This window comes from Cavia porcellus, unplaced genomic scaffold (genome assembly GCF_034190915.1).
Source record: "Cavia porcellus strain 051 isolate PalLab524CR breed Dunkin Hartley unplaced genomic scaffold, mCavPor4.1 scaffold_25, whole genome shotgun sequence".
Taxonomy (NCBI): Eukaryota; Metazoa; Chordata; class Mammalia; order Rodentia; family Caviidae; genus Cavia; species Cavia porcellus.
This window is the reverse complement of record NW_026947508.1, coordinates 48,296,198-48,318,845: the sequence shown is the minus strand read 5'-3', so window position 1 is coordinate 48,318,845 and position 22,648 is coordinate 48,296,198. Positions and strand designations below refer to the sequence as shown.

Sequence of the window (22,648 nt, the reverse complement as noted above, 5' to 3'; positions counted from 1 at the left end):
CTGTGGACAGAGTCTTCTCCTTAGGAGATGATACAGTCCCCTAGGACTCCCAGGCCCAAGCACAGACACACATGGCTCTGCCTGGTGAGATGGGCTCAGGACTCTGATCCTCCCTGGCCCCCCATAGAGACCGGAACTCTGCTTGTCTTCCTTGGGTCCAGGCCCAGCCCTGGGCTTCTTGCCCAGTGTCTCACAGGCACCATCCACTTTTTTGTCTGGTCCAACAGAGTCCACTTGTGAGGGTCCCCGCAGATTTCAGTGTAAGAGTGGCGAGTGCGTGGACGGCGGGAAAGTGTGTGATGCTCAGAAGGACTGCCAGGACTGGTCGGATGAGCTGCTGAAAGAGTGTGGTACGGTACCTGGCTCCACCCGGTGGCGGGACTAACCTCCTGCCAGGCCCGACACACACACCTTTCTCTGGTCCTTCCTGTTCCCCTCTCTGGATGTATGCGCTGCCCTGTGGCTCTTTGCCCTTGGGGCCTCTTGTTCTACATTCTGTGAAGCTTTAAGGCCTTTCCTTTCTAGCCCAGTTGCTCGGAAAGTTACACTGCTTCTTACAAACTTAGCTCCTCCTCCTCGTTCCTTCCACATTCATACCTCTGAGAGTGCGCTCGCTGTAGCTCTCTCTCCTCCTCCATGTTCTGCTCTACTGACCTAGCTAGGGGCTTGGCTTCTGAACCTTCTACCCACTGCAGGAGACTCACGAAGGGAGAGGCAGGGAATAGCAGTCGGGAAGCCAGCTGACACACAGCGTGGGGAGCACCGCCCTGTGCCCTGGACATCTGGGACTTGCTGGGAAGCCCAGACTTGTGAGGGAGCTGTCCTGGTGGCTGATTCTGTCGGGGTGGGTTCCAGGCTGGAGGCAACAGAGGCTCCACGTGCAGGTGGGGTGGGCATTCCAGAGAACACACTGGGAACCCAGTGTGGAACCAGGAAGATTCATGGGTCCTTTCTGTGTGGATCCCAGATGGTCAAGGAAATTTGACAGAGCAGTCGGTGGAAGGCAGAGGTCAGTCTTCGTTTTCCTACATGCTGGTAGGCAGTTCCCCAGTGCCACCCCTCCTGGGCACCCAGAGGAACTGCATTCTCCGTGGCTCCCCAGGAGCAGTACATTTCCTCCCTTTTGAAAATTAAAAAGCACAAACCTTAAGCTGAAAGTGCAGGAGTAGCTGGGTAAAGGTCTGCTTTGAGAGGCCAGCCGAGAGAAGGCCCAGAGGAGGAGCCTGTGGGAAGAGGAGCAGGAAACAGGAACAACCGAGTCTCTCCTCACCACACCCAGACTGCAGTTAGCCAGCACCTACTAATCTGCTACACTTTCTGTTCTCTTTCGTATTTTGCATGACATGCCAAAGGGAAGTATGTATGCATGTGTTGGTGTCTGAGGCTGTTGTCTGTGTGTTAGTGAGAGGCCGGTGTCTGTATGCACAGCTCCCTTGGGGAAGGCAGAAGGGTTGCGTTCCTGTCTCTGGCTGTGTTCCCACATCTGGGTGAGTGTTGGAGTTGTCTATGGTTCTGTCGTGTCTGCATATAAGTATGTGTGTGTGTGTGTGTACATGCACACGTGTGTGTGCATGCAGGTGTCTGCATGTAAGTGTGCATGTGCTGGGGGAAGGGACACTGCTTCCTTCCCTGAAAGGAAGCTCAGATGCTCTCTGAACCACTCTCCCCGTTTCCTTCCTCTCCCGTCCCCTGGAAGAATGACTCCAGACTGAACAGGTTTAGAGGAGACCAGAGACTTCTACTGAGGTCTTCCAGGGAAGGTGGATGGGGACAGGCAGATGCAGACCCACTACTCTCTCTTCCCTTCGCCCACCTCAGACCCCGAGAAAGCTGTTCCTTCTTTTATCAGAAGCCAGAGTTCCTTTGAGGTCTCCCCTTCCCGCTTTCAAAGCTGACCAACCTCCCTCGAGTGCTCAGTAAATGCTGCCACCTGCAGAAGGAGAGGAAGGAAGCGGGTGGCTGCATGAATGAAGTAGTGAGTGAACGGGAGGACACATGAGCCGTGGTGCTCAGAATAATGTGGCCCAAGAGAGGTCAGAGAGGGTTTGGGGTGACAGGATGGTTCCTGAAGGCGGCTTCCCCAGAGACCACTCTGAAGCGCCATAGCTCAGCCCACCGGCAAGAGCCTGGGGCTTCCAGGGCTGGACCTGGTTGAGCCGTGCTGGACCCCTGAGTCATGGTGTTGCTGTGGTCTTGTTCTTTCAGCTGCACCATCATCCAGGGGAAAGAGAAGGAGGCCCAGGGGTAAAGGGGATATTTCCTAAGCATGGCTTAGGCCGGAGGTGGGGCACACCCAGCTGTGCATGGCTTCGGGTGGGCAGCTCAGACCGGCTTCCTGCTTGCCCATCGCTGGCTCAGCTTAGCTCTGCTTGGCTTGGCTGGAGGGGCTGCGCGTGAGGCTGGCGGGCAGGGGGCGGTGTGGCACCTTCCCTTGGCTTGTGAAGTTAACCTTCTGTGATTTTAAAGCTCGGGAGATTCCGTGAGAACTTGTTGAGCCTTGGTCCTGGACTCCCGCTTTCCTTCCCTCCCTTAGAATCCTCTAAAAGGAGGTACGGAAGTAGAGGATGGGGGAACCAGAGCCTGATGACCTCCTGACATCCCTGCATCCCTTGCAGCATTTGGTAATCCTGGAACCAGGCCTTTGATGAGGCAGAGGAAGGACAGATGACAAGAGTTGTAAAAATCCATTGTTTTAATTTAGTTCGTGGTAGAAAAGAATCGGTTGGCAGTACATCACTGTAGGGAAAGGCCAGGCATGGTAGTCTGAGGTACCGTAAGGATGTGGGGCCGTCCGATGTTTAGACTCTTTCTGGCCAGCTGACTAGCTCTGGGCCCCGCCCAGAGTGGGACATGGACAGGTGGAGTGTGTCCAGGGAAGGGGATCTGAATGGCAAGAGACTAGAAACCAGCATCTTTAGGAGGTTTTAAAGGAGCCTCTGCACCATGGCCAACCCCACACTGCAGAGCTGGGAGGCAAAGCAAGCCTACAGAAAGCAGATCCTGGGAGGAAGTGACCCATAAAGGGGAGCGTGAGCTCTCTGAGAAGGTGTTCTTGGGACTAAGGGTTAGACGTCACATGTGGAAGCCCCTCCAAGAGCTCAGGGCTATGAGGAAGGAGCACAGCAAGAAATGTGGACGCGAAAGGAAAGACCTGAGGCCCAGGCAAGGCCTAGCTGCCTCCAGCCTGGTGGTGGATAAAGCCCTAGCCTGGGAACACAAGAACCCAAGCTCTGTTTCTCCCATCCCTGTCTGTGTCTGGCATTGAACAGAGGCCTGAGGCTTAGGCTCAGTGAGGTCTTGAGCCATCCTGGCAGTGTGCGGGTTCTGCTACCCCGGCTGTGCTTCCATGCTGGGCTCTGCACCTGCCTGCCCCACTCTCTGGGCTCTCGGACCTCAGGAGCCTGCATCCTTCTCCAGGACTGAATGAGTGTCTACACAACAACGGTGGCTGCTCCCACATCTGCACTGACCTCAAGATGGGTTTTGAGTGCTCGTGTCCGGCGGGCCTCCGTCTTCTGGACAACAAGACCTGTGGCGGTGAGACTCTCCCTACCTGCCCACGCGGAGACACATCTTCTTGCTGGTTCTGACCTCTGTTCCTCCCCACAGACATAGACGAGTGTGAGGACCCAGACGTCTGCAGCCAGATCTGTGTGAATTACAAGGGATACTTTAAGTGCGAGTGCCACCCGGGCTATGAGATGGACACACTGACCAAGAACTGCAAGGCCGTGGGTATGGATGCCCAAGGGTAGGGGGCGTTTCTCTGAGAAGGGACAGGGAGCTACATGTCCCCATGTACATGAGAATAGCTATGTATATGTGCATACACACCTAGAAAGCAGATTGCACACATGGTAAGCCCCACACTGATGCCACACACACCACACAGGGCTGCCTAACACAGCCCGTGGAAGTGATGCCTGTAGAGCACGACGTGTAGACATGACCTGGGCACACAGACACAAAGAGTGTGATGGATGCAGATCCACATGTTGATAACCTGAGCCAACTGAATTAATTCATTGTGCTCGACTTTATTTTGAATACCTAACATTGTTATAGACACTGGGGATTAAACAGTAAGCAGAGTCATGGACTTATGTTCCTTTCCTTTTATTTTGCTATTTTATTTTTTAAAAATTTATTTTCATTATTATGTTTGCAATGCATAATGTTATTCGCTGTGGGGAGTTGGTACATGTGCACAACACGTTTTTTTTGTTTTTTTGTTTTTTTTGCCAGCATCAGATTTTTCAGCATTTATCAAATTATAAATACATATTACTAAAGTAACAGACCAAAAGTATAAAACAATTATACTTTTAGTATAAGTCAATGTATACTTTTAGATACATTCTGCATTACAATAACATTTTTCCTATTGTCTGCCTTATTTATATTTTGGGTTTCTTCCCTTTTTGTTTCCTTTTTTTGTTTGTTTGTTTCCTTCAATTTTTTTGTCTTTTTTTTTTTAATCGGTACCGGGGATCGAACTCACGACTGCCTGCTTGCAAGGCAGGCACTTATGCCGCTGAGCTAAATCCCCAGCCCCAGTCTTAGGTTTCTTATATAAGAGAAATCATGAGATGTTTACGCTTGTGTGACTGATTTTTTGTTTGTTTTTTGCTTGTGTCACCGACTAACTTCATTTGACATGATAGTGAACCCATTTTCCTACAGATGATTCAAGTTTATCTTCCTGGCAGAGTAGTACTCTTATTATGTATGAATATCACATTTTCTTTATCCATATATCTGTCGATGGAAATACACAGGGTACTTCAAGATTTAGCTATTATGGATTGTGCTGCTATAAACATGGGTGTATATGTATCACTGCAATATGATGCCTTTAACTCTTTCAGGAAGATACCTGGAAGGGGAATAGCTGGGTCAGATAGAATTTCTACTTTTAGTTTTTGACAGTCTCCATCCTAATTTTAATAGTGGTTGTACCTTACAGTCCTACCAACAGTGAAGAAGGGCTCTTACCCCCTCCTGCACCCCTGTAGCCTCTTCAGTATTTGTTATTGGTTGATTTCTTGATAATGGCCATTCTTTCTGGAGTAAGATGGAACCTCAATGTTGTTTTTAAAAAACATTTTTAAATTTTAATTAATTAATTATTTATTTATTTTTGAGACAGGCTCTCTCTGTAGTTAAGGCTCTCCTTGAGCTCACTATGTAGCCCACGCTGGCCTTGAACTTATAGTGCTCCTCCTGCCTCCGCCTCCTGGGTCCTGGGATTACAGGCATGTACCACTATGCCTGCCATTCAGTGTTTTCATTTGCATTTCTCCAGTGACCAGCAACACTGGGCATTTTTTTTTACATATTTATTGCCCATTTCATATGCCGATTTTTTGATTGGGTCTTTAAATTTGGAGGGTATATTTTTTTCGGCCTTTATATGTTCTAGGTATTAGTCTTTTTGTCTAAGAAGTAGTTGGCAAAATGTTCTGTCAGTCTTTAAGTTGTCTCTTCATGCTGCTTGTGTTTTTTAATGTGATGTGATCTCATTGGTTGAGTTTTGGTATTATTTCTAATGTAGCCAGGCTTCTGTATAGGTCCTGCCTACACTTCTGTCTTTAAGAGTTTTACCTGTTTTGTCTCCCAGCAGATTTAAGTGTTACTGTTTTAATATTTAGATCTTTAATCCATTGGACTTATATTCTAATGAGTGAGACAGACTAGAGATCAGATAAATAAATAAATGCAGTACACTGCAGATGGGGATAAAGGCTAAGGAGAAATATTAAGTAGAAAGTAGGGACAAGGAGGTCGAGGGTGGTAGTTTATAGGTTTAAATGGAATGGTCAGGGGCACCCTCACTACAATAGTGACATTGGAGTAAAGATGGCAGGAAAGTTAAGGTACTCAGTGATCTGCAGGAACAGCATTTCAGGCTAAGGGAACAGAAAGTATGAATCCCTAAGGCAGGAACCTTCCTGGGGTGTTCAGGAGAGTGTGAGGAAGCCATTGTACTTGGGGCAGTGTGTTAGGAAGAGATGAAGTCAGAGAGGTGATTTGGGCCAGTCTTATAAAGCGTATCACAAGGGCTGACTCGACTTCTCACAGTGGGGGAAGAATGTGGAGCGCCGTTGGGATTCTGTCTGGCTGTAGAGTCTGAGCAGCCTGCAGAGCTCAAGGAAGGGAATGGGAAATCACTTAGGAGGTGTCTTTGTGGCTGAGACAATACCCGATATCCAAAGTTAAAGGAGGAAAGGTTTATTTAGCTCACAGTTTATAGAGGTTTCAGTCCACTGTTAGCTGGGTCCAAGGTAAAGTGCTGTGGCAGAGGGGCGTCAGAGAGAAGAAACACTTCATGGCAGACAGAAGACAGTAAAACAGTGAAGTCGCCAAGCAGCAAGAGAAAGCAGCAGCCCCTTTTGTCCCTTGTGTCCTGTCCAGGTACCCACCCTTAGGGCAGGTGGCACTCACACCCAGGGTGGGACACCCTTAATCCTAGCATTTCCCATGAATCAACCCCAGCATTACATCCCTGATCCCAACATCACATACCCCAGATCCAGCCACCTCCAGAAAGCCCCACCTATGACCACATGAAGCTTTGGGGGGACATCTAGACACAAGCCAAAAGAGGAGGTTTTTGTAGTGATGCAGAACAGAAGTGGTGTAGCTTGGGCCAGGGTGGCTGCAGTGGGAACGCTGAGAAGTGGACAGATTGTGGTACACTTTGAAGGCCAGCCACTAGCTTTTCTTACAAATTAAATGTGGGCAGGGGAGGAGTAAAAGATGATTCTTGAGATTTTTGGCTGAAAAAGCTGAAAAACTGAAGAAATAGGATTGCTATTTCTATACTTGGGAAAGAGGGTGAGGGAAGCATGGCCAGACTGCTGGGGACATGTTGAATGTCAGAAAACTGTTCCGATGTCCAGGTGGAGGTACTGAGTAGTCAGTTGGCTACGTGAGTCTGGAACTGCTATACATAAACACAATAAATAAAAAATACATAGATTTTAACAGCATAAAAGCCACAAGGCTTGAACTATAGCCTGTAACCCCCCAAACATCACCCATATTGCAGGCCATGTAACACACATTCACCATGTTACCTGTTTTTATCTCTGCGTAGGACGTGACATGCAGCACATCATGTGGGGACAGATGTCATGTATACAAAAAAGCCATTCATACGGATAAAGTACAGTTCAGAAGAACTCAAATCACAAACACATAGGATACTGTTACGTCACAGCTAACATTCAAAGTCACCTCCAGGTGCCCCCCTCACCTGGCTCCTGACTTCAGAGAGGAAAAGTGACATTGCTCCTATCTGGGGTGAGGAGGGTCACAGTTTGTTGGGAACAGAGCTAGGTCTGTAACCGGCTTTCCTCCTTGCCCCTTCTTGTGTTTTGAGCTCCATTTTCTGTGCTCTGCATTCGTGTCCCGGCCTCCCTCTCACCCATCCTGAGATAGTCTCCATCATGGTGCATGCCCGGCCCCAGCACCTACCTGGCTTTGTGCTGGGCTAGTCATGCCCTCAAGGCACATACCAGCCTGGCATAGATGTGCAGACAGGGACCAGGTGGCCAGCAGAAATGGTAGTTGGAAACAAGAGGGAGAAGCTACAGGCAGATCTGGGGGCAGGTGTTGCTAGGAGCTACCACTCAGGGCATTGGGACCCGATTCATCTTAAAGAGCCTGGGGCAGCCTCTGCCAGAGCCCTTGCTCATAGCCTATGGGATGGTGACCTTCCAGATGGACTCACCAGGAATGTCTAGGCCCCTGGAGATCTTTCTAACACTCTTAACGATAAGTCTAAAAATGGGTTTTGTGTTTATCTGGGCAGTTGTAATTGCCATCTGTCAGATGTCATACGTGTCTTACCTCTGCCACTGGTTCAGGGTAGAGAACAGATTGCACCCAGCTTCACTGCCCAGCCCTGCAGTCTTTGCAGCGTCAACTCTTGTCATGTCTGCGGAATAGAAAGGCCCACAGCACCCTCTCTAGGGATCTGCTATCCTGCAAATGGAATCATCTTTCTGAACACTTCTTTGCTCACAGATTTCCTGTTTGAACCGGGGACGGGGAGGGGACGACATGCAGGGAAGGGAGTAGTTGCTGGGAAGAAATGGATCCTGGGCAAAAGGGAGGATGTGAGCAGAGGCCTGTGACAATGCAGCCCTGCCCCGTGCTGGTGGGAGTAACAATGGGTGTTGGGAGCTAGAAGCAAGATGCATTAGAGAGGCGGGTTATGAGGCTGAGCAGGGAACATGGACTTGGGTGTAGGCCTAAGGAGGAGATGTCATAACAGCCTTGGGAGAATTTGTGGTTAATGAAAAGGAAGTAAGTTTTGTCCTGCATAGTGCTTTGCATCCTATACTCTGGTACTCAACTCATGTGTTCCACTACCAGGCAGAGATTATCACAAAGGAAAATGAGCTGTCACACAGTACACTAATGGCAGACTTTGGTCGCCAGACTCCCTGCCTTTTGCAGTGACCCTCTAAACCTCCCTGCTCGGCAGCTGGCAAGAACCCGTCTCTAATCTTTACCAACCGGCACGAGGTGCAGCGGATAGATCTGGTGAAGCGGGATTACTCACGTCTCATCCCTATGCTCAAGAACGTTGTGGCCCTAGATGTGGAGGTTGCCACCAATCGCATCTACTGGTGTGACCTCTCCTACCGCAAGATCTACAGGTGAGTGGCATAGCCCCCACTGCCGGAGCAGGACAGTGGTGAGGGGTGGTGGGCAGCAGGAGAAGAAGAGTGGCCTTGAGCTTGGGAACAGATGCAGGGTCACTGTGGCTTGGTACACCAGGACATCCCCCGCTGGGCCAGCCTGGGCTGACTGCTCCAGTGGGAGAGCAGTTCTGAGCCCACACACTTGGCCTGTGTCTGACCACTTCGGGGAAGTATAAGACGTAGGAACTGTCCGACCATGGCTAAAAGGAAGAACTCCCAGGCTCTAACCAAGCTTTCAATGCAGCTCACACATCTGTGTGTCAGACCCCAAGGACTCAAAGGTGACTCAGATCTGATCCTTGGCTGGAGACTCCACTTCCACTATGGTGACAGGGGAAGTACAGAGGGGACCTCTGGCCCAATCTGAGGACTGAGAAATCGTTCTGAAAGGCAGTATCCCCGCACCCCTGTGTGTGACCTCTCTGTGGCCACAGCAGTGGATGGTGGCATTGGGGAGGCTCCTCACATGCTCTAGGAAGTCTCCTGTCTCATTTGCCACCAACATCCTCCCTGCATGTCAGCAGCCAAGTCCTTTCTTGCTTGAGATCTAGTTTCTAGGTGGCAGGACTGCTAATCAGCAGACACTGGCTACACACTGAGTGACCGCTGCAAGTATGATGGGATGGATGGGGAGATGAGTAGGTGGAAGCCAATACACCAAGTGCTATTCTGTGACAACTAGATTCCTACCTCCCCCAGCACAGAGCCACACGAGTTCACATCTGTTCACACAGACCCAGCTGGAGCAGAACCTGTCTTACAGCTGAAACTGGAAGAGGAGGAGTTTTTTATTTTTGTTTTGGTACTGGGACTTGAACCCAGGGCCTTTGCATTGGCCCAGCCTTTTTGTTTGTTTGTTTCCTGAGAGAGGGTTTTGCTAAGGTGCTAAATTGCCAGGCTGAGCAGAATTTGCAGTCCTCCTGTGTCAGCCTCCTAGAGTACTGGGATTATAGATGTGTGCTACAATTCTTAGTTAGAAGAGGAGGACTTGATGAGTGACTGGATATATGGCTGAGGGTGAAAGAGTCAAAATTAACCTAAGGGTGATGGGGGAATCTGCAGGATCTCCAGGGGAGGAGTTTTGTGAATGGTGCTGCCGTTCTATGAGATGGAAGCTCTGGAGGAGGACCGGGCGAGGGGCTGGGCAGTCTGTCTAACTGAGGAGCTGAGCAAATGAGGATGAATGGTTTGGATACACTGAGTTCAAAGTGGTTGGATTTGGAGAGTCAGAATTATGGACAGCAGCAGACACTGTGAGACTAGTCATGAGAAAGAGGGCATGAAGGAGAAGAAAGCCTCGAGAGCAACAGTATTCAGGAAAGTCCTGTTCCTGGTGCCTTACAGTATCTGTGTACCATCAGTCCCTTTGTCCATCCTCACTGTCTCCCTGCCTGCAGGGCCGCTTTGTCATGTGCACCACAGCCTCCTCCCCAGTTTCCTTGCTTTCTCTTCCTCCTCCTGCAACCCATCCACCCCACAGGTGGCCTCACACACCTGTCCCATCATGTGCTTGGACCTGCTTAGTTACCCACTCTCCCTCCTCGGCCTGAGATAAAGTCCCAGTGCCTTAGCGTGCTACCCAGAGCTGATCAGGATGTGGCACTGCCTGCATGCGTCTTACATTCCACAAGCCAGCTGTGCCCTACTGAACATCTCACAGATCCACAGCATGCTGGACCTGAGCATGTGCATACACTACCTGATGAGCTTTCTGCCTTTGTGTTTACCCTGGTAAACTCGTCCTTCAGGACTTCTTCAGAGTCTTCTCCTGGTCTCCAGGATGATGAGGTCTCCATTTCCCTGCTGCCACAACCTCTGATGCTTGGTGGAATTACACTGCAACAGGCCTGGCTGGCTGTAAGCTGCTGTCTCCTACTAAATTGAGTACCACCAGACCAGAGACTATGCTGACTCAGGCCTATATTACCCCCTGGTGGCCTAGGGAATGTGTTGGATAGAACTTAGCCCATTTCCTCTAAAAGCTACTTTCATGACTCAGAAAGCAGTGAAAGGGACAGGTGCACAGGTAGCTCCAGATGGGACCATGGGTGGAACATAAGCCAATGGCAAGCTCTCATTTCTCCTAAGTGCCAACATGGACAAGGCCAGCAACCCAGCAGACCAGGAGGTCCTCATTAGTGAGCAGCTGCACTCTCCAGAGGGCCTGGCGGTGGACTGGGTCCACAAGCATATCTACTGGACAGACTCGGGTAACAAGACCATCTCAGTGGCCACACTTGATGGTCGCCGCCGATGTACTCTCTTCAGCCGAGACCTCAGTGAACCCCGGGCGATTGCTGTTGACCCCCTGCGAGGGTGAGTGTCCCCACCCAGACTTCTCATTGACCACTGTGGGTGCTCAGTTGTCATGTTTTTGTCACAAGAGCTATCTTGGAGGCTGCAGAAGGCAGGCTCTGGCCCCTGGGACACAGGCCCTGAAGACGAAAGTCTGCTTGTATCCCTCACCTGCTACCTGTCAACCTCCCCTCCAACGCACTCGAGGGTTTTGGGCATTAATCACCAGGTTCTCTCTGGATGCCCTACTCACTCGTTTTATCACAGCACAGGAACAACTCAGAGCAGAGCAGGCCTCGGGAGATGGCCTGGTAGGAGCTCCTGGGACAGAGGCCTCTCCTCAGGTTGCCACAGGCATCTGGCAGCTGCTCACACTCCAGGGGCAGGGAGCTTGTTTCTTCCCTTAGGGCCTGTTTCATTATGTAAAGTGGCTCCCCCACCCACAACCCCAAACCTGTCTCTCTATAACTTCCTAAAGAGTTACCTGCAGGACAGCCAGCAAGAGTTGAGGACCAGGTCACTGGTCTGTTCTGCCCCAGCTACCCAGCTCCTTCGCACCCTCCCCACCTCACTACCTTGTTCTGGCCACAGCTCCGTTTTAGAGGTTAGGAATTCTGAACAGAACAGGACCCTCTCCCTTCCTCAGGGGAGATATGTTAGGATGCATCAGTTTTTTAGCAGCCATGTCACCAGCTTCTTCTACTGTTTCGCTTAGCTGCTAGGGAGAAGCAGCTCTTCTTTGGGTGAGCACAGGTGTTGGGGCCAGCCAGGTGTGAGGGTGTGTGAGGTCCCGGGTCCTCACTCCCAGATGCTCCCTTCACATTTCCAGCTGCTCTGACTGAGTGTCCCGTGAGCCTCACTTCAGCCCTGCTCACTGTTCCTGTGTGGCACCCGTGATGTCTTTTACCCTCAGCCATTTGATTATATCTACCTCTAATCCACTGAGGTCTGTCCGAGTCCCAGCAGGAAACCTACCACATACTGGCTGAAGATAATTGGGGGAGAGCTTAGTAAAGGGGCTATTCACAAAGGAGCTTGTACGGTTTGACGCACTGTCTTGGGTGAGTAGGCCTGAGTCAGTAGTAGGGAGCCTTACTTCATTGGGAAGGTCTTCCCCCCTCCTCTGTAAACTTCCCACACTGATCCTCTAGGACTCTGCTTCAAGCTGCCACAGGGGAGAGATGACCTCAGAGGCTCTATAGCCAAGGCTGGGTGGAGTCATGGGAATCTGGCTTTCCTTAGGTTCACAAATGAGCTGAAGATAGTGCCTTCCACTTCTGTGAGTTGATACTGCCAGGGGATTTCAGAGGGCTTTCCAGTGCTCACTAAGCATAATCTGCAATTATTCTGTGGGTCACTGAGCTTCTGGGACCAGACCACCCCAACCGTGTCCCCACCAAGAAGCCAAATGGGGTTCTTTTTTCAGGTTCATGTACTGGTCTGACTGGGGGTACCAGGCCAAGATCGAGAAGGCTGGGCTCAACGGCATGGACCGGCAAACACTGGTGTCATACAATATTGAATGGCCCAATGGAATCGCCCTGGGTGAGTCTTGCCTCCCTGGGTTGGGAGCCCACTTCTCACCTGATGTTAGAGCCCCAAGGGTCTCCTTTCTGGGTCCCCTCATGGTACTAGTGCCTCCGTTCCTTGATGAGTGTTGCCTTAGGCTGGGTTCAGTAGGAGGCCTGGGAATGTGGGAGTAGACAGCAGAGGTGCAGGTTGGGGTCCCAGGTTGATGACTTAATCCCTCCTTGCCTTCTTCCTCCCCAAGATTTGCTGAACCAGCGTTTGTACTGGGTGGACTCCAAGCGGCATGAGCTGGCCAGCGTTGACTTCAGCGGACACAACAGAAGGATACTCATTTCCTCCTCTGATTTCCTGAGCCACCCTTTTGGGATAGCTGTGTTTGAGGTGAGCACCGTAAGGGAATGCGTGGTCCCACCGGAAGCTGAAGGCTGGAGAGGCGTCAGAAGGGAAGCAAAGAAACGGAAGGCAGCTCAGATGTTTGTACACAAACCGAAGGCTGCTTGTATAAAAAGGCCTTGCGGTCCATTGTCTGCCTGGTAGCTTCCCTGAGCTCACCTCCCTAGAGCACTTTCTCATAGTCCTTCTATAGGTGAGCTGCTAGACATGGAGGCTCCTCTCTGCACTCTGAGTACCCAGGACCGTACCACAGACATACCCAAAAGGTGCCCAGGGCAGGGAGGAAGAGAAGAAGCAGTGCACATTGTCAGAGAATTTTTTTACTGTAGCAAATGGCTTAGATGCTCTGCAGTTTAGCATACTTCTGTTGACCTTTGCTGGACCTTAGGCTCACACCAGTGAGTCAGACAGTATTCTAGACTTCAGAAAGATGAGGAGTCAAGACCCTCTTGTGCCGTGACCCTAACAACATCTTGGGGAATGAAAAAGCCAAAAACTACCAAGTTTTTCCCACATCTACCTCTCCCATAAAACCGACTGCCACCAAGAGGAGGGAAAGCAAAAGGACTTGCTCTCTGGTAGAAGCGGGCAGAATTTTCTTGGAGTGGTTTCACTTAGCACTGCTCTGAAGTTGTGAGCAGAGCTCCACCTCTAAGTCTAGCTCCTGCTTCAAAAGACAGCTGTATTTGGACACCTGTATGTGTGCTTGAGTGTAGTTGTGGCATGTGTCAAGTAAATGTATGTGCGTGTGTATATCTAAACACATCAGAGGGAAAGTGTGTGTTCCTCTATGTGCTGAGTTTGTGAGTGTAAATATGTACACCAGAATTAGATAAGCTTATTTAGGTACAAGTATGGCTTTATGTGTGTAGACTAACACTTGGCTATAGATGTTCTGGATCTGTGTATAAGGATACATGGATTTACCTTCACATGCTTGTCTAGGCTTGTATCAGTTCAGCCATGTAGACTCTTGTGTGTGCCTACCCAGGGCCTCTGGAAGCCCCACCATCCTTTGGTAGCCCACACATCCCCTCCAGTCTTCATCCCAGGTGCCTGTAATGACTAAAGAAATCCAACCTTGGTTTCTGCTGGCTCCAGGAGGCAGGTGTCAGTTGCCATTAGTCAGTTAGTGGTCTTCTGGTCAGAGCACAGAATTACAGCTGATCCTCTCAGACAGAAACCAGGAGAGTTTACCTCATACATAGAGGGTGACAGTCCCATTGAGAATCTGTGGATAGAATAGTCAGGGGAGAGGCTGGGGATTTAGCTCAGCGGCATAAGCGCCTGCCTTGTAAGCAGGCAGTCGTGAGTTCAATCCCTGGTACCGATAAAAACGAAAAAGCCAAAAAAAAGAATAGTCAGGGGAGAGGCCAGGGCGCTTTTTGTCACTATGGTTTGGGGCCAGGTTTTCAGACTGACATCATAAGTTGAAGCTCTAGGCTCCCTATCCTCTGCATCTGTGCCCCACAGGACAAGGTGTTCTGGACAGACCTGGAGAATGAGGCCATTTTCAGTGCAAATCGGCTTACCGGCCTAGAAATTTCCATCCTAGCTGAGAACCTCAATAACCCACATGACATTGTCATCTTCCATGAGCTGAAGCAGCCAAGAGGTGAGCGCTCCCTCCTCCCTGGTAACTTGCCACCACCCTCCACCTCCACTAGGTGGGCTGTATTCATATTCATATCATGACTCAGCATCTCCAGGAAGAATAACAATCTCTCTTGCTGTAGAATACATTATCATCACATATTTTGTCTCGCTGCCCCAGATCTTTGTGAAATAAATCTGGTATAAATAAATACATTTCCTATTCTTGGCAATACAAAGTATGCATATTAGCCTTAGTAACAATTGAGGAAACTGAAGCTCAGAGAGGTAAATAATGTTAGCAGGCAGCAGAACTGAACCCTAAATACAGGTTCATTCAGCTCCAAAGTGCTTTCCACCATGACACAGTGCTTTTCATAATTCTATTTGTACCCATTTTGCAGTAGTATAAACTAATGTGTTCTAGGATCACATTGTAATTTAGCTTGTTGGCTAGGATAGAATCCAAGAGTCTTGTGATTAGGTTGTCTCCTCCTTTATCACTAGGAAACGGTAATCCTAACTGCAGCTAAGGTGTTGGCTGCCCGTGTGAAGGTGGGAAAGCAAAGGAGTGTAAGGAGGTCAGATTAGTTCCTGATTCTACAGCTAGAAATTTAAATAAGAGACACGGTGGCTTATGACATGAGGAGGAAAGCCTACAGCGGTTTTAGAGTCCATACTGCAGTTTAAATTCTGTCTACAAAATTCCTTGAGGTATATCTTGGACAAGTCTGTTCTCTTTGAGCCTACGCGGCTTTATTTGTCAATATGGCACGTAACACTCAGATCTCAGAATACTAAGAATCAAATAAGAGTGGGGATGAAACACTAGGCACAGCGCTGGAAGGTGGGCATTATCCTTGGGAAGCGGGACCACCCAGCGTGCCCTGCATGTGCCTTGACCTCCCCACTCTCTGCCTTCAGCTGAAGATGCCTGCCAGCTGAGTGCCCAGCCCAATGGAGGCTGTGAGTACCTGTGCCTTCCTGCTCCTCAGATACCCAGCTCCTCTGTCAAGTATACCTGTGCCTGTCCTGACACGATGTGGCTGGGCCCAGACATGAAGAGGTGCTACCGAGGTAAGCAGGGCTTCAGGAGGGGTGGCCCCTGGCGTGTCAGGGCCCGCTGTGTCCACCGTGTGATACAGTGTGCTCCTGGGTGTCCTCTCTTCTCTGGGCACTCCCTACCTTTGCATGCTCCCTTGTATTTTACCTTCTTTCAATGCTAAATGCACATGTAGATAAGACACTTTAAATTCAATTTCAGGTGATTTCTGGAATCCCTTGAAAACTTAAAGTTCAAAACCCTTCATCTCCACAGCTTCAGTTACTGTTTATATACAGATAACTATAACCTTGCCTGTTTCTTACCTAGAACTGAAACACTACATAAAGAGTTTCGCTGCATGATTTGGGCTAGTAGCCAGAAAATACTGCAACCTGGAAATTACGTCTATTTCCCACTTGTGATATATGGCCAAAGCCTTTTGTGTGAGCACAAGTTTGCTGCACTGTTTATGATTTCCTGGTTCAGTTGTTTAAAGTGGAGGAAAACTTTATACCAGTGATGGAACAGTATCAGGGTAAAATGTTTCTAAAATGACTCATCTTTACCCAATCAAAGGGAAGCGCTTAGGACTTGCTGAAAAGACCATAGCCCATGTAGGGGATGAGAAAAGGCTTCACAGAAGTAGCCTTTGAGCTGAGCCCTGAGGTTGAGTTCCTATATCTAATTCATAGAGGCAGTATCTTTTACCACGAAAGCAACAAAATGCTCTGTCCGTTGACCTCCATGGTCTTCCTTTCTAGCACCTCAATCTACCTCAACTACAACGTTGGCTTCTACTACAACAAGGACAGTAGCTGCTACCGCAAGAGCCCCTGGAACGACCATCTACAGCTCCACCTACCAGAACCACACCACAGAGACACCAAGTCTGACCGCTGCAGCCCCAAGCTCAGTTAGTGTCCCCAGGGCTCCCAGCGTCAGCCCGTCTACCCCGAGCCCTGCAACCAGCAACCACTCCCAGCACTGTAAGGAAATGAGCGCTGCATTCTTTATGACATGGGAGGGTCCTCTGGGAGCCAGGTCGGGGTGTGTGGGGTGCTGAGAGACCACACAAGAGCTGGAAATGTGTGTCTCCGGGAGGAAGCAGAGGAAACGAGAGTGCCAGCCTGAGGTTTAGGAGTTTTGAGTGGCCTTAACTTACAGAGGGTCTGCAGGAAGTCTACATCATGTCTCTCAGCATATTTCTTATCCAACAAAGGAGAAAAAAGAACCACCCCCAACCTGTCCCACAGGATTGCCCGCAGAGGCTGAGGAGGAAGTGCTCACGTGGCCCCTGCTGCCAGGGTGTGTGTGTCTGCTTCCTGAGGCACTGATGGGTGCGTGAGGGGGTGTCCCTCAGAGTTTACAAGCTCTGCTCTCAGCTCCTGTCAGCCTCAGGGAGCTGCCCACATAGTAGCATCTACAATCACAGCCTGCTTGTGCCTGTGTCTAAACCCTGCTACGAAAATGATTAAGTTCACTACTTATGAAGTCATTGGATGTTATAATTGTCACTGTTAGAACTGTTCTATTTCGTTAACCAGAAAATACCTTTTTAATTGAGTAACCTGACAGGGGGAGCTCATTTAAAAGGATGTTACGTTTAACATTTTTTTTCTATACATAAATGGCCCAGACACCAAGCAGCCTGATGACATCTTTCTGATTGGGCCTGCTCTGCTGTGGGAATCCAGATTCTCAGGGTTGAGCACTCACCCTGAAGTGTGGAGAGGCAGGTGGAACACATAGGAATTCCACTCCCACACACCTGGGGGCAGAACCTTTGACTAGCCTCCCACACCAGCCTCATCTACATGAGGTTTAAAAGCCCTGTCCCGTGTTCGGTCTGGAGCACATCCGCAGTTAGCTTTGTGAGCAGTGCAGGCCTTTCCTCCCCTGAATAGTCACATGGTTTGGGGTAACTTGGAGAGCTAGACATGCTGAAAGGACAGAATCCAGGACATTGCCAAACAATGCAGTCACCTCCTCATTCAGAGCAAATGTGGGTAATAGCTCCTCTGCATGCCTCAGAGCTTGTTAAACTATTGTATAGATGTTATAATGAAGATGAATGTAAGGATATGAATGATGGACGTACTTTTAAAAATACCGTGCACTTTCCAAGCACTTTTCAGTATAGAATGTGCTTCCACATGCCGTGTGAAGTTTAGGCCTCACAACAACCCCCCTCTCACCATGTTCTTTGAACTCTGCAAAGCTGTACCAGGCACAGTGCTGAGTAGTTTATATTATCTCACTTAATCTTTACACATTCCTAAGGAGTAGATAATATCATTGTCCTTATTTTCAAGGTAAATAAGTACAGCATCATATACAGAGTCTGCCAAAAAATGTGTATGCACTTCAGCAATTTGCCATAGTACTAAATATCCGGAAGCAAACAGCTTCCGCCTTGAGCACCTTTCGTAATTGTAGAGGCCAAAGGTAACTTGTATTAATCTCATGATGTCTCAGTAAACTTAGCATTAAAATATTTATGCAAGTCTTTTTTCATGATATATACATTTTTTGATAGATTCTATATGTAAATTTGCCCAAGGTCATAGAGGTAGTGAGTAGTAGAAATGGGATTTGAACCCAAGAAGTCTGCTCCAAGAGCTCTGGAGTCCACTACACTATTATGACCTATTTAATTACTTAGGGAAGCTAAGCTAATAATGCTAATAATGGACAGACAGACCACCAAAACCAACAGGACAGTGCAGCAAATACTGGCTGAAAAGTACAACCGATCCAGTCAGTGAGCAGCATGGCGTGTTCACCCTACCACACACCCCCGGCTTCCTACCACTGTGACGCTGCCTGGGGATATGGGATTTGGGTCACAAGTCCGGTTCAGTCCCAGCTGACTGCTTATTTGTAAGATTTGACTCCCCCCCCCCTTCTGCTTGCCTCACAGGAGTCTAAGGATCTGGGGATTTGAGTTATAATGCATTAGCCAGACTCATCCTTTTAGAGTGAGGACAAAGAGAAGCAGCTGCTGGCTTTTACTGTTTGAGGCCAGTCAGGCCTTGGATTCACACTGATAGAGTAAATGTTTGTGCTTTGCAGATGGCAATGAAGGTGGCAAGATGGGCTCAACTGTCACTGCTGCTGTCATTGGGATCATTGTGCCCATAGGTGAGTGTGAAGAGAGTCTGCCCAGGGCCAGGGGAAAGGTGCTAAAAGGATAGAGAACTTGGCATCCTGACCCGCCTGCCTGACTTGTTCTCCCAGGCAGACGTCTTGCTCCCTCCCAGGCATGATCTAATTTGGTTTCTTAGCTGCATAAAAGGTTTTTCAAGGTTCCCGGTCACAGCAACCACCCATCTGCATCTGTCTTCACCCCTTATTCACACTTAATAACCTGTCCCTGGGCACAGGGCTCACAACTTGTGTACAGCTCACCTCCCCTTCACTCCTAGCAATGTCTGGTGCATAGTAGAAGATTAACTATTTGTCGCACTATGAGGAGAGCTGCCTGCCATCCCTTGAATAGGTCATATTGTCCTGTTTCCTTACTGTTTGACTTTCAACAAACATTTACCAAGCAGTTACTATATGTTATCTTGTGATAAGGCAGGGGAAGTGGCTAGAGATGAGTAAGACTTGGTCCTTTCCTATACAGTTAAAATTTTGTTGAAGAAACACATAAAACAGTTTGTTATGACATGGTAAATCCTAAGATCAAGCTATGTGTACTTAAAGATGCATATGGACAGTACTTAGCTTAGACTGGAAGAGAAGCTGAGAGGCCTGGGAAGGTTTTTCTAATGGCAGTGATCCTTGGGCTCAGTCAGCCCAGGGGAGAAGGATCCAGAGCAGTCCAAACAGTGAAGACATCATAAGCAAAGCCAGGACAGGGAAGTGGTGTGGACCAGGACATTACCTCAGTTAAGACCTCAAACAGAACCGCAGGGCTGACTCATTCTCCTACCCTGATAGTCACAGAGTCACACCAGCCTCACCTCGTGGCAGAATGTTTGAATTGTGAGTGTCTGTTCATGGGTTTCTCTCCTTTACTTGCCCATGAATACTTTAAAAGTCAGGGACTTTGGTATCTTGGGAATCCTCAGTGTACTTAGTAAATGTATTAAAAACTTCTCCCCTGTTCAAGACACTGTACAAGTACTAAGAATGCAGGGAATAAAAAGACTTTTAAGGCTGTCAGTCATACAAAGTAGATGTTAATACACATTATAATGTGCTACGATAGAGACGTTACATAATAGCTGCAGGGTAGTCCTGTGGACATTAACTCCAAAGGGAAAGAGGGCTCCTGAGAGGACAGCATTGGCATCGGCCTTGAAAGGCTCTAGCAGAAAACATGGTGAGATGGCTGTCACTCCAGGATTATTCTGAGTGGAGCGAGCGAGGGAAAGACAGCCGCATTCCTAGCATACTGCGCTCCGAAAGAGCCATACAAGCTGTTTCACCGAGACAGCCCAGCCTGACACAGCCGCTAATCTAAGGGGTGAGCCTCAGTGTTACTTCCCGGAGGGGGAGAGGACCTTTTCACAACCGGATTGGCCATTTGTTTAGACTTCATCCTTTATTTTTTGGTAACTTTTTTATAGGTGCTGGATATCAAACCCAGGGCCTCATGCATGCTAGTCAGGTGCTGTGACTGAGCTAATCCTAATCCATTTCCTCCTTTGTGAAGTGCCTAGTCAGTCTTTTTTATTGGCTGTCTTATTTGCAGAAATATGTATACATCACAAACATTAAAACTTTTATAATATGTATTTTCTCCTAGTCTGATAGTAGTAGGTTTTTAAATTTCTTTATGTTATCTTTTGCTATGCATAAATTTAAAACTTTTATGTATTGGATCTGTTAGTCATCTGTGTAGCTATTCTGGGTTTTGTATCTTGTTTAGAAGGCCTGCCCCTCATTCTCAATTACTGAAATAAATATCTCCTGATATTTTCTACACACCTATCTTGTTTCTCTAAAGCCTTTTTTCCTGTACTGGGAATTAAACGCAGGGCCTCACGTATGTTAGGCAGGCATTCTGTCACTACGGTGTGTCGCCAGCCTCTATCCTTTCTTTCTGACTTGACTTGTCATCTTTATTGTAAACTGCATTCCCATACACACTGGACTGTACTCCACAAATGATCTATTTTTATGTATAAGAGTATATGACACATTACATTCACAGTAGTTTTCATATTTTTGTTTGGTTTTTCTTGTAGATGAACTTTTACCATCAATTCTATGAAAACTACGATGAGATTTTTATTGAGATTGTTTTGGATGTATAGATTTATGTGGGGAGAATTTACGTGTTTTAGATGTTGATGTTTGCCATCCAGGAACGTGACATCTGTTTATGTCTATCTCCTTTTATGTCCTTCAGTAGAATTTTATAGATCACAGAAGACTTACATATTTCTTGTTAGACTATCCCAGGTATTCTATAGTTTTTGTTGGGCTATTATGAAAGTGTTTTTATTGCATTATATTTTCTTATTGGTTAGAAATGAAAGCTGACTTATTGATTGAAATGAAAGCTATTGATTTTTTTATGTCCATTTATGTTGGCTCTTGAACATTATTTCCAATACTTATTCTTGTGCTTCATATAAACATCTGTTAGTAACGTGTATTCTATATATACGAACATCTGTTAATAGTCATTGGGCTTTTTCCCTTTCCTATATTTATATGCTTCAGTCAACTTTTTATCTGTTCAGATGGCACAGTTAGATTTTTGAGACAATAAACAGCAGCAGTACTAAGCATTTTCCTCTCACTACTGTTTTTAATGGTGTCCCCATTAGTGCAGTCTTACTTAAGTAGCAGCCCTCTTGAGCACCTGACAGGTGATCATCCAGCCTTCCCTGCAAGGCTGCAAGCGATTGCTTACTACCTGCAAAGCTGCCGGCCCCAATTTTGCCCAGCTCTGTTGTAGAGAGCATCCCTTTACTCATTAGCGTATTCCTTTATTGTAGCCCAGAGCCTGTGTCACCCTTCTGTGTCTCCTTTTAGAGATGCTTTTCTGGTGGAGTCCCAGCTTTGGAAAGAAATACTTCATCCCACTCTGCTCCACCCTCCCATTTGGGGAGGGAATGGTTTTTCTAGTGACCCAGGGAAGCAGCAGCATTAGGACACACAATATGGGGGATAAATTCTCTCACCACCTGTCTCTGAGCAACTCCTCAGTGATAGACACTGGTCACTGAGATAAATGAGACAGTTCTTGCCTTCAATTGGCTCAGTCTCTTTGGGAGTAAAGATAGGTAAAGTAGAATACTGTGGTCTAGAAGTGCTCAGGAGGGAGCAGACTCTGCCTGATGAGCTCCCCATCTGAGCTGGATCTCAAAGGCTGAGAGGTCCCTGGAGGAAGATGATGAGAGAAAATTTTCCAGGCAGCAAAGGAGCTCGCAGAAGCACCACCTGTGGAGAAAGGGCTGGTAACACTGGAGAGATGGCAATTTCTGCACTGCTGTCTGGGCACTAGGCTGGAGATTCCCAGATGTCCAGCCTAATTGTGTACTTTCCTCCAGCGGTAATAGCCCTGCTGTGCTTGAGTGGCTACCTGATCTGGAGAAACTGGAAGCGGAAGAACACAAAGAGCATGAATTTTGACAACCCAGTCTATAGAAAAACAACAGAAGAGGAAGACGACGATGAGCTCCACATAGGGCGGACTGCTCAGATTGGCCACGTCTACCCAGCGGTAAGTACCCTGGCTGGGAGAGCGTCTTCGTTTCCCTGCTCCCTCCTCCCTGTGTCTCATTCCTTCAACGTTTATGAAGAACCTGCCGTGTACTAGGCACTGTCTAGACCAGTGATGATGAACTGTTTACAGCTTTCAATGATACAGACCACCCACTGCAGCACTCATGCCACAGGGTTGCCAGCACTGCTCTAGACCTTGGGGAACAATGACATGCTGCGGTAGGTGGCTGCTGAATAATTTTCAGAACCTTTATCCTAAAAGGGTGACTGGCTATTTAATTTGAATGCAGTCATTTCAAAAAACACTGCATGCCAGTTACATGCCAAGCACTATGGTAGATATCAAGTGTTCGAATGTAAGTAAAGAACTACTTGTTCCCAAGTAGCTGGT

At 48.1% G+C, this 22,648-nt stretch overlaps 1 protein-coding gene across 13 annotated transcripts in view; it reads left to right on the top strand.

Moving 5' to 3' along the window:
- The window catches only part of Lrp8 (LDL receptor related protein 8), an 83,974-nt gene that overhangs the window by 54,073 nt on the left and 7,253 nt on the right, over positions 1-22,648 (top strand). For 5 of the 13 annotated variants that reach the window (XM_063236517.1, XM_063236521.1, XM_063236513.1 and 2 more), the window contains 13 exons: positions 228-350; positions 2,206-2,244; positions 3,418-3,537; positions 3,610-3,735; positions 8,495-8,669; positions 10,803-11,030; positions 12,436-12,554; positions 12,781-12,920; positions 14,406-14,547; positions 15,450-15,602; positions 16,332-16,556; positions 18,643-18,711; positions 22,083-22,255. In XM_063236517.1, coding sequence (XP_063092587.1) covers positions 228-350; positions 2,206-2,244; positions 3,418-3,537; positions 3,610-3,735; positions 8,495-8,669; positions 10,803-11,030; positions 12,436-12,554; positions 12,781-12,920; positions 14,406-14,547; positions 15,450-15,602; positions 16,332-16,556; positions 18,643-18,711; positions 22,083-22,255 — 1,832 coding nt within the window. The remainder of the gene's footprint in view (positions 1-227; positions 351-2,205; positions 2,245-3,417; positions 3,538-3,609; positions 3,736-8,494; positions 8,670-10,802; positions 11,031-12,435; positions 12,555-12,780; positions 12,921-14,405; positions 14,548-15,449; positions 15,603-16,331; positions 16,557-18,642; positions 18,712-22,082; positions 22,256-22,648) is intronic. The other 8 variants (XM_063236525.1, XM_063236523.1, XM_063236518.1 and 5 more) reach the window with 3 other exon arrangements.